Source organism: Cercospora beticola, chromosome 3 (assembly GCF_033473495.1).
Source record: "Cercospora beticola chromosome 3, complete sequence".
Taxonomy (NCBI): Eukaryota; Fungi; Ascomycota; class Dothideomycetes; order Mycosphaerellales; family Mycosphaerellaceae; genus Cercospora; species Cercospora beticola.
Genome location: NC_088937.1, coordinates 830722 through 844383, shown reverse-complemented (window position 1 = coordinate 844383; position 13662 = coordinate 830722). Strand labels below are relative to the sequence as shown.

At 54.0% G+C, this 13662-nt stretch overlaps 7 protein-coding genes across 7 annotated transcripts; 3 read left to right on the top strand and 4 right to left on the bottom strand.

Annotated features, from left to right (window-relative positions):
- Window positions 1-373: 373 nt before the first annotated feature.
- Window positions 374-1628, bottom strand: RHO25_004307 (uncharacterized protein; the record flags this gene model as incomplete). Its single annotated transcript, XM_023595229.2, has 3 exons — window positions 374-537; window positions 591-665; window positions 719-1628. The coding sequence occupies 3 exons, from the start codon at window positions 1626-1628 to the stop codon at window positions 374-376; spliced, it is 1149 nt and encodes a 382-aa protein (XP_023457139.1).
- A 660-nt stretch (window positions 1629-2288) lies between these two features.
- On the top strand, window positions 2289-3270 carry RHO25_004306 (uncharacterized protein; the record flags this gene model as incomplete). Its single annotated transcript, XM_023595228.2, has 2 exons — window positions 2289-3065; window positions 3127-3270. 2 exons carry the CDS (start codon window positions 2289-2291, stop codon window positions 3268-3270), a joined length of 921 nt encoding a protein of 306 aa, XP_023457101.1.
- A 270-nt stretch (window positions 3271-3540) lies between these two features.
- RHO25_004305 (uncharacterized protein) lies at window positions 3541-3783 on the top strand (the record flags this gene model as incomplete). Its single annotated transcript, XM_065602543.1, has 1 exon — window positions 3541-3783. One exon carries the CDS (start codon window positions 3541-3543, stop codon window positions 3781-3783), a length of 243 nt encoding a protein of 80 aa, XP_065458615.1.
- Window positions 3784-3920: 137 nt separating this feature from the next.
- RHO25_004304 (uncharacterized protein) lies at window positions 3921-6733 on the bottom strand (the record flags this gene model as incomplete). Its single annotated transcript, XM_065602542.1, has 3 exons — window positions 3921-4978; window positions 5032-6141; window positions 6673-6733. The coding sequence occupies 3 exons, from the start codon at window positions 6731-6733 to the stop codon at window positions 3921-3923; spliced, it is 2229 nt and encodes a 742-aa protein (XP_065458614.1).
- Window positions 6734-8230: 1497 nt separating this feature from the next.
- Window positions 8231-8994, top strand: RHO25_004303 (uncharacterized protein; the record flags this gene model as incomplete). Its single annotated transcript, XM_023595226.2, has 3 exons — window positions 8231-8485; window positions 8542-8642; window positions 8691-8994. 3 exons carry the CDS (start codon window positions 8231-8233, stop codon window positions 8992-8994), a joined length of 660 nt encoding a protein of 219 aa, XP_023457103.1.
- A 1803-nt stretch (window positions 8995-10797) lies between these two features.
- RHO25_004302 (uncharacterized protein) lies at window positions 10798-11866 on the bottom strand (the record flags this gene model as incomplete). The annotated part of the gene is made up of 3 exons (XM_023595224.2): window positions 10798-10897; window positions 10946-11762; window positions 11815-11866. 3 exons carry the CDS (start codon window positions 11864-11866, stop codon window positions 10798-10800), a joined length of 969 nt encoding a protein of 322 aa, XP_023457105.1.
- Window positions 11867-12217: 351 nt separating this feature from the next.
- RHO25_004301 (uncharacterized protein) lies at window positions 12218-12769 on the bottom strand (the record flags this gene model as incomplete). Its single annotated transcript, XM_023595223.2, has 1 exon — window positions 12218-12769. One exon carries the CDS (start codon window positions 12767-12769, stop codon window positions 12218-12220), a length of 552 nt encoding a protein of 183 aa, XP_023457104.1.
- Window positions 12770-13662: the final 893 nt, after the last annotated feature.

Sequence of the window (13662 nt, the reverse complement as noted above, 5' to 3'; positions counted from 1 at the left end):
TGAAGGTCGGTCGGAGTGGATGGACGAAGATGAACGGCAAGTGCGCGTGAAAGGCAGACGTTCGAGCGTTAGCGCAGATCCGGCTGCCGGCTGCAGACCCTGGTCCGACGCCAGCCAGCCCTTTACTTTTCAGCCACCGCTATCCGACAAAACACGACTCGCACAAGATCATGCGGCATATGGACATGACACGGCGCACGACACGGAAACATGCACCCGCGCTCACTGAGACGCGTGACGCGCTGCTCGACAACGTTATTCACGTCCGAAATGAGCTCACGTCGCTAGCGAGACCGCGGAAAATGCAGGAAGACCAGATGGTAATATGTGCTGTCATTCGCGAGATGCACTTGCCCATCGACGCGTTCGAAGCTCAATTCGAGGCAAAGAACTCGCGCAGCTGCTGATCTAGCCACTTCACGTCCTCAACTGACTGCCCAGGTCCGCCAGCCCAATGGCCCCAAATGCTTTCGAATGGGACGCACTTTCCGACGCCGGTTCTCATACGGGCGACTTCATCTTCACTGTCCTCGGGAGCTGTGTGCAAGTCAGCGTGGCACTTCACGACATGGTCATACGGCAGGCCTCACGGAAGTAAAGATCAGTCCTGCCTGGCAGCACAAGAGCCTTCGCCTTAATACCTTTCATAGCTGCGTCGAAATCGCCTGGAATGGATCAGTCCTGCCGCAAAAATAGTCCCTTCCTCGCAAGAGCTCACCATTGTAAGGGTCCTGCTTGGAGCAGTCTCCAGCCTGCCACGTGTAAAGCATGGCCACCATATTGTCAGGATCTTTGGATAAGGCCCATTCTTCCCAGAAGTTGACCATGAAGTCTTCGATGTCCTTGAATCCTAGCGCGCTCTCGAACAGCTTTGCGCGGTAAAATGCCTGACTGAAACCCCAGCCGGAGTACACCCTTCCGAGTGCTTTCAGACTTACGATGCGCTCATGGTCGCTCCAGGCCCGATACTGATTGATGGTTGCCTCGCCCTTGCAGACACCTCCCGAAGCGATACCTTTGCCTCCCAGCACAGCTACCTTGACGCCCTCGAGCATCGACTGGTTGTGCAGCGATGTCTTCGCAGATCCACAGAACGGCACGATCAGGTCCATGAAGTCGGGGAATTGAGTCGCCCACTGGTATGTCTGGCCAGCGCCCATAGACCACCCGAGGACAGCACGGGCATGGCGGACATTGAGCTTCTTCGTGACTAACTCATGCTGGGCACGAACGTTGTCATAAAACGTGACCTCTGGCCAAGGTCTAATGTCCTTTCGATTGCTCGGGCTGCTGGACTGGCCGTTGCCAAACAAAGCTACGATGATGATGAAGTATTCCGCTGGGTTCAACGTCTTGTCGCTGCCGATCAACCATTCGTTGTCTGCAATGGCTCCAGAATACCAAGTGGGATAGATGATGGCCGGGCTTCCGGGCTCGCCAAAGGTCTTGTATGCAATCTTCGCATCAGGAATTACGCCTCCGTTCTGGAGTTTGAAATCTCCGAGCGAATAGGTCGAGATGTCGGTTGACATGTTGTTCATCTGCTTTCCCAAGTCGGCTATCTTGTTTGACAAGTCTGGTTGCTCCTCAAACGAGTGACTGCTACGCAGAGTGTCTCCCCGCTCCATAAAGAGAGTTTATGCTTGCCACGCAAGCGATAAGAATAATGCACGTCGTATCTGATAGCAGCCGACAAAATAGTCAGGCCATATTTTCATGGCCGCTGGGTAAGGATCAGGTACTGGACTCCCGCCCATAACCCCGCTATTGTGGTTGCTGTGGTTGGTTCAGGTGTGGGGTCCATAAGACCTCGAAATTGACTGCATCAATCGTGCTGTGCATTGCTTTGTGCCACAATTGTCAAGGTAAAGTCAGGAGGATCAGCTCATCGAGCATATAGCCAGATGCATATGGCATCTAATGCATGAAATCAAGAGTCGCAGCTGGCGTCGTGACTTCCTCCGGAGTAGACACAGCGCGATGTGACGCCGGCTCAAGCTTAGCGGAAACAGTTCCATTTGCCGATGACGTTTGCCATTGCGGGATATGGCAGCTTACCAAATGACAGCAAAATAGTCACCAGCCGAGTTCATTGCCGCATTAACATTGGCTAAGGACCAACTAGACGTTGATCAACTTCAGACCGAGATCGAAGCGCTCCTCTTCTCTCATACAGAGCTCACAAACTTTTCATAACATCACTTACGGCAGAGACAAGAAGTCAACAAGCTTCACCAGGATCTCCAGATACACTTTCCACCTCACAGAGAAAGGAAGAACCGCCCATCATGTCCGGCGAACCCGAACAAAAAAACAACGACACCGCCACCCACGAAAACATGTACGACTCCGAAAAAGCCGTCCAACGCAACCCCCACGGAAACTTCAAAGAAGTCGAAGCCTCCCGTCCAGACTTCGACACCCAAACCCAATGGCACTACACCAAAACCAAAAACCCCTCCTGGAAACCTGGCCAAGGCGCAAACGACAACGGAGCCTCCCTCAAAAAGAAACACATATCCATCGACCCTTATGCCGAAGGCCGTCCCGCCACATTCAACTACAAACTCCTCATAAGCGCCATCATCCCCCGACCCGTAGGCTTCATCTCCACACGCTCAAAAGACGGGACTTCCACCAACTTAGCCCCCTTCTCATACACCCAAATGGTAAACCACGACCCACCAGTCTTCATAATCGGCTACGCAGGCGGCCTCGATCGCGCAAAAGACAGCTTACGCAACCTCCTCGAAACCGAAGAATGCACAATCAATATCATTTCTGAACACTATCTCGAAGCGGCGAATGCCACTTCTGTGAACGCCCCTTATGGAGTTTCGGAATGGGCTCTGACGGGTCTGACGCCTGGAGAGACAGAAGTTGTGAAACCTAGTAGAGTCAAAGAGGCGGTGTTTTCTGTCGAGGCGAAATTGATGAATACGCAAGAATTTGAAAGTCGGGCGACACCGGGGAAGAAGACCGGAGTGTTGGCTGTTGTGGAGGGGGTGAGATTTTGGGCGAGAGAGGATGCGATTAATGAGGAGAGGAATTTGATTGATCCGAATGTGAGTTGCTCTCTCCCGTTTCTACGCTCTGTGTCTGTGGATTGGCTGACGAATCGCCCAGGTCCTGCGTCCCATTGCCCGTCTCGGAGGCATCACTTACGCACGCGTGCTTGAGGGCATCGAGCTTCCGCGACCTGATTGGGAAGAGCTCAAGAAAGAAGCAGAGCCAGCAGGTCTCGTGAAGCCGAAGCGTGATGACCAATGACTGTCTGTACCTCGACAGCGTCTCTGAGACATAGACATAGAGTGAGATGGATAAATGAGAAAGGTAGCGTCCAAATCAAGAGCTTCCGTCCTGTTCGCAGCTAGAAAGCTATTTTCTCTTTTTGCATCTTATACAATCCTTCCAAGCAAAGGCGACCAGTCGGCCGCCGCCGTTCTGCAAATCGCACAGACGGCTGAAGGCTATATACCTTTGCCTCACACTTCCGCGGCTCGGACGCATGCAGTATCCGCCGGAGTGAAGGCAGAAGCCATGCACAGCCTGCTCCGTGTTAAGAAAGTGCGACAGTCGCCCAACTCTTGTGTCCTCATTTACGCCTTTTTCCAAGGCAACCGCACGCAATCTAATCTTCCGATGCCCAACTCAGGTCCATTCGACTCCACTTCCATGCAACTCCCGACAGATGATTTCTGGCACATCAACGAAGCAAAGGGTATCTGGTCTGGTGCTCTAGTCAAGCTTGTCGAAGAGCTCGTCTTAAATGATCCGGCATAAAGTGTGTAAGAGAAGCTTGAGAGAAACGAGGTTGCTCCTTGCATCCTCGAAAGAGCGATTGGGGGCAGTTGGTTTGTGAGTGATCAATCTCGCACGTGGGTGGTTCCAATTCCAGTGTACGTTTGGTCGGCAATGGCTCACGTGCTAAAAACTGGTGCCTTGACGAGAATAGCACGTCCTCGCACAGACACACTAATGCCTGCGGCCATGCGCACGCGTGGCGGCAAGTCTTCCTTGACACCTTGAGCACTTTCAGGGCGACCAAGGCTACCAGACGAAGCACCGGCGTGCTTGCTCGATCTTGGTTTGCCTCCTGTAATTGCACTGAGCATACTTCTCTTTTCCCGCCGGACAGAGCTTTGGTCAGGATTACTGTCGGTCATGTCTGTCACGTCGCTCGCAGCGCTCTTCATGCTCGCACGGTCTGCCTGGTCGTCTGCCACAGAAGTAACCAGGGGTGGGATTCCAGATTCAATCTTCATTTGATCGCTCAAGATGCTGTAGCCGGGCGGGAAGTATTCAATGTTGACGTCTCTGCTTTCGAGTGGGAGGTGTATCGCGATGCTCACCACGAGTTCGATGATCATGTGGACCCCACCTTCCAAATCCGATGGAGGAGGGTCTTGCAGGTGCTGTGCGAGGGCAGAAACAAGACCGTCTTTGAGAGAGTCGGTAAGACGTTGACGGTTCTCTGGGCATTGTGGAGATCGAAGAGTCTCCGCCAGTCCATCCAGCGTTGCCAATCTCCAGTTGACTACCTTTGATGTCAAGTACTCCTCCTCTTCTGTGCTCTGTGCCAATGGAGCATGCCGTCGGATGTTCGCCTGGATGCTCCGGAGCTGCGCGGAAAGGGAGGGCTCGAGGTCCGGATGGAAGTACTTCTGGAAGACTTCGCTCACCAGCCAATTTGATATGAACGCCCTGCCGGCAGCAGTCATCTCTTGCTTGCCTGTTGCAACTGCATCTTTGTTCATGGACGCCACGAGCCATTGCGGTATGCTCTTCCAACTCTTACGTATGCTGAAAGCAAGCTGTGCCACCAATCCGTCCAATCGGTTGAATCGCGTTGTGTACTCGCTATCGTCAAGTGAAGTTCGAGACTGTGCTAATCGCTGATGTGCGAGGCTGTTTTGCAGTTGTTTGACTTGATCCTCCTTTTCGAAGTAGTATTTCTTGACCTTAGTATACTTCTCGCCTGTTTCGATTGTCAGCACGCAGTAAGTAAAGTGATAGTGGGAAGCTGCTCACGAAGCTCTTTGTGGTCCTTGACCAGTTGCGAGACTTCATCATCGTTCATCTCATCGGCAACGGCCAGAGGCTGCGGGGTGGCCCGGCCGACTTCAGGCTGCTGTTGCTGAGGCGGCACCTGCTGTGGCTGACCACCGTTGCCCTTGTACGGCTGGCCTTGACTCCCCGGAGGTACGACTGCAGCGCTGAATGCGGCCATTTGTCCTGCTTGTGTCGAGTGAGACCCCTCACGTGGCCTCATGTCATGGACACTTTGTCGATTGCCGTTGCGCACCGACTTGGTCTGCGTCATGGAGCCATTGTTCGACATGGACGACGAGTCGTCGGTCTGCCCCGAATAGCTTCGCGCTGGGTTCAAGGCGGGGCGGATGGTGTTGTCGGCGACGTAGTGCGAGTGGTTCTCCGGCGGCGAGTATTCCTGCTGGTGTGAATGCGGCGGGGGCGGATTCTGCAAAGCAGGCGATTTCAGCGGAGCGTTCCATGATGTGCTGGGGGTTTGGATAGCGAGGCCTACATTGGGAGCGGTTACGGAACCACTACGTGACGTCTGGTAGGCGCCTTGCTGTTGCTGCTGCGGCTGGTGCAGGGATTGCGGGGGCTGAGCATCAGAGGTGCCGTAGTGCGAGAGGCCACCCGGCTGCTGTATATAGGGCTGATGCTCGTGGGAGTGGGCGGTGGCAGGTGGACTGAGCACACTCTGCCCACCCTGCCGCTGCTCGCGGAAGCCCTGCTCGGTGTTCAGCCGCTGCAGCCGGCGTTGCGACCAGCGATCCAGGGCGGCGGGAGTGTTGCCAGAGTCGGAGGAAGTCTTGCCCGGTGCGCCGCCGGCGTGCGCGCTCATGGGCAGCAATGGCGAGGGGCTGTTGGAGGAGAGGGAGTTGCTGGCGTCGTCGCTGCGCAGCGCGGAGGGATGCGGCGGGTCTATCTCGGAAATGGTGGCCGGGTAGTTTGCGGCGTGTAGCGAATGGAGCGACTGGGCACTCGTGCTGTAGCTAGCAGTGCTGCTGGTATCGCCCGCTCTTCGCACCGTCTGGGAGCGCAGGACACCAGAGCCGGGCTGCGGTGAGGGGTGCGCGAGGTCGCTGGTCGGCGGCGACGAGGTGCGGCGATCTGCGATAATATTAGAACAGCGCCGTCAAAGGATCGCGCCGAGCGTTCTTCCCTGCTGTCGAAATGATGTTCTGCGTGCTGGCTCTCCTATCCAGCGCGGGAGCGGCACTCGATCGGCCGTGGTGGTAGCGCTGCTCACTGTCACGCGGGGCGTCTTGGCTGCGAGGAGCAAAGGGCAGATCTTTTGCACGATCGATTGAGTGTTAGCATACGAACTGCAGCGAGAGTCTATCCGCGCTCAAGTGTAGCAGCGCGGCAGCCAATAGCCAGGATGGCGGGAGAGGGCAGCAGCAGGGATGTGTCGTATGGGAGCGGCAGCAGACACGGCGGCGGAACAGCCAGCTGAAACACGCAGAGGCAGCGGACAGCATGAAGAGACGGGTGTTTGTGTGACACGACCGCCGCCGTGTGCTCCGTCCCATCCCATCGAGCTGTGCCATGCTGTCCTGGCCTGGCCGGCGGGGCCCGTTGTGACAACGCTGCAGCAGCTCTCGATGATCGTAGAGGAAGAGATATAGGCCTAGTACGCACCGGGATGGTCGAAGCCCGTCTTGTTGTTCGACGAGAGCGCTGCTCGCAGCGACTTCCGCATATCCAACCCTGTCTCCGTCTCCCGTCGCGGTGCTCTGTCTCTGCTGCCAGTCCAATGCGTGCGTGCCGGGCGGTCGGTATGCGGATGGGGGGGTGGTGGAGCTCGCGTAACGCTGGCGGACCGCGCCGAGCAGAAGGGCGGAGGAGACAGCGATGCGGCGGCTGCGAATGCGAGGAGAGGTGTTAACAGTGGCAGCGGGAAGCACAGCACGGCGAGCGCGTGTCTACAGAACGGTGGAAGTTGAGCTACTTGCGCGCACCCAAAGCATGTCACATCCGCTGCGGCCATGGCCTGCTGGCGTGGTCACTGGTTCCATCTCCGGCGCGCTCGGCTGGCCTCCACCACTGCCACCCAAGACCTGCAATTGCGTCTGCAATCGATCACCACGCTGCCCAACGAGCTTCCTCGGCGCCGGCGTGTCCCAGCTGCGCTCACGGCGATGTGACTGCGGAGGACCGCTCGCGCTTATTATATGGAGTCGCTCTCATGCGCGTCGTCCGCAGGCGCAAACAGCCTCGCATGCAGCATGCATGCAGGTGGGCGGTGCATGCCGGGACAGGCCCGCGGTTTTGCGGGTTTTGACCAGGGGCCCAAATATAGCCCTCATGGCACCAGATTAGATCCGCCCCTCAACTCCTGAAGGCTCTCGCACAAGCACAAGCACATCAGCACGGAAATGACACGTCCTCATTTGGCACGCCCAAGTGCCCCCATCTTGGCGCCGTATTTGAATCAACTTTCGGCTGAGCTCGTCATGCCAAGCTGCATCTCCTGGCCGTTTCAAAGGAGAGCCCTGCTGCGTCTTGCTTTCGCAGCCCTGCGCTGACGAAATGTACACATCAGATTCGCTGTCTGATGTCGACAGTCGTGGATCACCCCGCTGGCCATCCACACGCAGGCTGCTGTATCAGCAGTTGCGAGAACAGCCCGACAAAGACTGCCTTCTCCGCCCACCTGCCAGACCGCCCGCCCGCGACAATTCTGAAGATCGTTCTTTCCCAGGAAATACTCCACAGATACCTGGCAATATCCAAGTAGACCCTTCCTGGAAGCAACCAATGAAGAACCCCCTGATGTCCATACACTTTCGTTGCTGTTACAGGCTACTCGCAGCAACACGCGATACGCAATCTCTGTACGGCACTCAAAGCCGTTCACTCGCCCAGAGGGACACTCTGCATTGCAATGTTCCCTGCCATAGGCCAATGCGAGCCTTTTCGATCACCTGGTCCAACTCTCCACGTGTGTTCAAAGACGTGCAGTTCGTCCTGTCTAGACCTGCCCGTGCTAACTCTTACTTCCATCTCCAATTCTCATCACAGTGACAATTGCTGTCTTAAGTGTCACTGATCTAACAACATATCCTGCAGCAGATTGACACTCGTTCACAAGCAGGCATCACATATCTATCTTTTCAACTGAGTGGATCTACTGCAGAAATAGCCCCCGTCGCCGAGCGTCACAACAAGCCACAACAACGTCGCCGATTCCGCAACGATGCTCTTCTCGGCCGCCACAACAGCCATTGCGCTTCTAGCGTCAACAGTTGCAGCGGTTCCAGCCTCGCTCACAATTATGGCTGATAATCCCAACCTGGAGATCAGCCAACTGGTAGTCAGCAGCTCTGCCACAGGGAATACATTATTGCAATTCAACGTAAAGAACCCAGAGCCGCTGGCGGCAAAGGGCACTGCAGTGTGCAGAGGAGAATGGGACTCGGTCAAGAAGGACTGGCCAATCAGTGGGAAGGCCGTAGGTGCCATCGAGCACTCTCGAAAACATTACCCTTGACTGATCCTGCTGTGCAGCTTCGATGTGACAAGTCACAATCTGTCACCTGGTACATTGACAGCTGGACGGACGCTACGAACTTCGTTATCGCCATTCAGGATCGATTTAAGGACCACAGGTTGGTCTGACCAAATCGCTTAGATGGGATCATTGCTAACTTGTGAAGTATCGGTGAGCCTCCTTACGATCGAATGACAACCTTCAGCAAGGCCACCATTAATGCATCTGTGGTGTCCTACGACAATCAAGATGAGAAGCCAGACGCATCTCAGGGCACAACCTCGGGCACGAACGCGGCAGGCACGAAAGCAGGCACAGGGACAGGAACAGGCACAGGCACAAACGCAGGCGCTGGCGCCACCGCAAACGCACCCGTGGACACGCAAGCCAAAGGAAGCTCCGATTCAGTGTCCGGAACCCAGATGCCAGACACCATAATATACGCAGCCGTGTACGCCGTCTCTGCTTGATCACTTAATGGACGAGATGATTGACCACCATCCCAATCAACAATCCGGAGCCCCAATTGAATCTGCCCAGAATTCCATATTCGGACATATGGTTTCCCTTTCAAGCTTCCATGACAGGGATGACCAAGCCCAGAACTGGCGATTGCGAGGCTCCCTTGTATTTGTATGTTCAGGACGGATCTGCGAACGGTTTGCGAACGACATGGACTCTGGCACAATTGAGCAGATGATGCAAGATTGGATTACGAGCGCGGATCGATATTTTGAATTGATGCGAACACGACAGAAGAATCATGTTTGACGGGCTACCCGTGTTTTCGAAGAAGCCTATGATATAGCGATGTATTGACTAACACTTAAATCCTAGGCGAGTTAAACTAGACTTCGTTGCATCTCCTCGCCTGTGACCCACGCCTGTGCCGTGCCACTCTTGTGCGGCAAGTCCGTTCTTTCGCTTGTTCGTGAACACCTTCTTTCCCAGAGAAGCACGTCGATGCGTGGCGTGGTAGTCGCAAGACAAATCTCTCTCCTGCCTAGCAGTGGCGAAGCCCGAGCCCTGCCAAGCCAGGTCACATGTCCACGTTCCGGCGTCGTGACTCACACTTCACTCCAAGAAATCCCAACAACGAAAGTTCCTTTCCCAGCGACTTTTTCTGAATCCTGTCGATGACACCATGAGTCTTTGTGAGAGACAATAGAGAACCAAGCTATCGCATAGCATCGGCGTTCCGAATTCGGCGCCCGCCCACCCGACCGCTTGCGTGACCTGACGTGCCTGGCCTGCGTAGAAGCCCAACTCAAAGACTCATACTTTTGTGCTTTCTTTGGTCTGGTTTGGTCCTTGCACTAGTAGTCATCTGATGCGTCGACAGAGGCGGCAGTAAGTATATAGCGCATGTCGCTCTCGGCATTCAATTTGTCTACACCGCATGTGGGGATTACACACCGCTGCTCACATCACAGTCTCTACATCTTCTTTTGCAGCACTCGACACATACGATAATTACAAACAAAAATGCTCCTCAACGCGAATTCCAGCGCTATGCCGCCACTGTATTCATATCAATATCAATATCCTAGTGGTGGTCGTTGCCACCCAGTTTCCTGGCAGGCTTCATCACTGCCACTTTCAACGACGACAACTTCTGTTTATTCGGCGACTTCTCCTTCTTCGCCACCATCAAAAGCAAACCGAAAACGAATCCGACATCGATCGAATAAGTCTCGAAGAATTATGCGTACTGCAGCTGCTGCACAGCAACTACAGCAGTCAACAGGATCGACACACAACTTTCCTCCTTGTCCGACGAGTATGAGTACATTGAATTATCAGCCAGTCTTTCAACGAGAAGAGTCTTTTCATTCGAGAGATAAGAGGATGTTTGGAGGCGAAGATGATGATTCGGCTTCGGCGATGGAACTGAGAGGTCCGATGTTGGATGTGGTACTGAGATTGTTTGATGGGGTGGATTATGATGATGATTTATGAGTTTCATGGGGTTGTACGACCAGGAACAAGGCATGGGCGGTACTTTTGCTGAAAATTGGGGCATTGCAAAACGACCTTTGGTCAGGCGGAAATCTGAATACATCAAACGGCGTGGTCAACAGGTGTTACGGGTGGCGAATTTGCAGCTTCTGGATTCTACGGCGTTGGAAGGCAGCATGATTACGGTTGTGGCGAGTGATTTGGAAACCTCAAAGAGGCTGAACCCAGTGGTGTAAACAGCGACACCACATCATTCATACCATACGCAAACAGAGCAGGCGCTCGAGCGGCTGTGCTATTCTCCGCTCAGTTGATCAGCCATATCTCGCCTTCAAATCCCTCAAATCACCTAACATTTGCTCACGTAGCGTAGGATTATCAAAGAACAATGCCGAAATATGCGTGTTAAACTTTCTGCTAGACTGTCAGCTAACTCATGAATGGAAATTCACCAATGCTCACAATTTGTACAGATCCACTCTTCCATCATAATCCTCCTCAAGAGCCGACACTTGAACGTTTTTGAAGTAAGCCTGAACATACTCGTCGCCGAATCGATTACACACAGGTCTCCACTGCCCGAATTCATACTCGTTATGAGCGTAGAATGAACAAGCATCGAAGACGATGGGTTCCCCTGTGTTGCTGTCGATTCCCGAATTGGCATACCACAGATCGCCATGGACTAATGAAGGTTTCACGGATCTACCGTCGCTTTCGAGTGGTCGTAGCAAGCGTGGGATGATTGTGTCGAATAGGGCGGGAATAAGTTCATCGAATTCGGGATCGTAGCCTTTTGCGGCGATCTCGAGATCGAGAGCCTGCCTCATTGCTTTGGCAAAGAAGGTCTCCCATTTGTCTTCCCAATCTGAGTACTGCGGCAGATTACCGGGATAGGTAGTGACGTGAAAGCGAAATTTGCCATTGGGGGATTTGCTGTTGTGATGTAGATCTGACAGTCGAGCGGCGAATTTGTCTGGATCTGGCATTTCTAGGATCATGTCGCGGAACTCCATGATGATGAAGTGTGTGTCTTCGGTTTCTGCGTATGATCCCCAGGCTATTGGTTTGGGCGAGAAGTCCGGGAGTAGGGTGTAGATGGCTTGCATGGATTCGAACTCGCTGTGCAGCATATTTTTGCCTGTTTCCCCTTGCATTACTTTGACGAAATATGCTTCTTGAGTGCCATTTGACAATTCGACATCGATTCGGCTTGTGCTAGCCCAGAAGCTGACTCCGTGTTGTTCTGTTGAAGTCACCCGGCATCCTTCTGGTAATGCTTTTCTGTACGTTAAAGACCGACTGGAGCAACAAGGTGAAGGGATGCTCACCCTTGGTCACGCTAGGGTCGACCTGAAAACTGCTTCCATCTTCAGAGTCCATTGCAATGCTGTGCAGGTTGTTGAAATACGAACGAGGTTCAAAGTTTTGCCGAATAAAGCTATCAAGCAACCTGGAAGCTAGAAGCGAAGCTCCGTAGGTTTTATCGAAGAATGTTAGCGCCGAGAAGGATGTATGCTGTGCCGCTGGCGGTTACAACAGCTGCGTTTGCATTAGCTGCAGGGATGTAGGCCCACAGCAGGAGTTTGTGGCGGGGCTCGAACACCTGCGAGCTCCAGAGACCACATAACCAGTAGTTAGTTTGTGTCGAGACTTGCTCGCTTAGACGATTGTCTCAATGATGCTGTCAACTTCGTTTCGCTGTTCTTCGTGATGTCGAAGGTATCGACAGAGTTATCTGCCTTCGTCCTCGTGCCCAGTCATTGCTACCTCATAGCACAAGTCGTGAACGTCGTCTACCATTTCAAATCCGACGCCCTCGCTTTCGAGACGTTGCTTGCCGTCGTTATCAACTATGAAGGTGTTGGGCTCTCTGATGCCAACATAGACAACACGAAGCTTGGGTTTGAGTGCAATGATACGATCGCAACATGTCCGATTGCCACTCAATCTCGCATTGCAAGGCTCCATAGTGGTGTAGAGAACAGTGTTGTCGGGCAGTACAGGTGCAATGTGTGCCTCGGCTCGAACAATCGGAAGGCCGTGCTGCTGAGCCACCTTGATGAAGCAACATTGCTCAGCATGCGTGCTGCCCATGTCCCCTTCCATATAACCAGGCAGCTCGAGAGAGTATCCAGTAGACAGAATTTTCCCAGAGTCGCCGTCTGCCAGAACTGCTCCGACGCAGAATTTGTCAGGTCCTGGCGGAGACAGGCGTGCCTGTTGAACAGCATACTTCATGAAGGCACTGTGATCGCCAGGTTGTATCGTTGGATGCTCAGCCATCTTTGAGGATTCGTGTCGCGGAAAGTAAGGCTGTCCAGGTGGTGGTGGTGGAATGTGGCGGAAGGAAGGACGGGAGAGTGGTGAGGAAGCCGACGGACGCGCCCAGCCCGACATCGAGCATCTTCTGTCGCGTCCGACCGAGCCACCTGCATGTGCACAACAACCACGCGCTATCGCCTATCTCTCCGGCCAAACTGGTATTGCATTATGGGTACCCATGTGGGCGTCGGTTCAATGGAGTGGAGGGCCAGCAAAAGACACGACACGCTCCAGATCCCTGCTGGCCAACGCGAAGGCGGCGGCTAGGCCACACGTACATGTCGCACTACTGTATGTTCATGCAATGTACACACCCGGGCGGCACACGGCTCGGTTCGACAACATCATAGTCTGCCGGACTGCTACTTCCCACGTCAATTTGAGACGATTGCACTTCTGCGGCACAATACTCGCCTTTTTGAGCCATGGCCCACGCGGTCGCGAGTCCACTGCGTGTTGCCAAAGCAGCGCGGAGCGCCTACTAAAGAATGTACCTTCTGTTCCAGTCGATCCGGCACCTTCATGATGGATCCAGTCAGCGCAATCGGGCTCGTGGCAGCCATCTGCCAGTTCGTGGATTTCGCAGCGAAGATTGTCTATGGAGCTTGACAAGTCTATAAATCAGATGCTATGATGGCTGCCTCAGATGCCGATTCACTCGTCTGTGCTTCAGAGCTGGATGCGCTGTCCACACGATTAAACCCTCCTGGCCTCTTGGCTCAAAGCCTAGATGATGAAGCACTGTTTCGCCTGGCGAACCGCTGCAGAGTGATCTCTTCAGAGTTGTCAGCGCTCCTGAGGACAACACGAGCGAAAGGACCTGATTCCAAATGGCACTCTTTTGTGTCATCGCT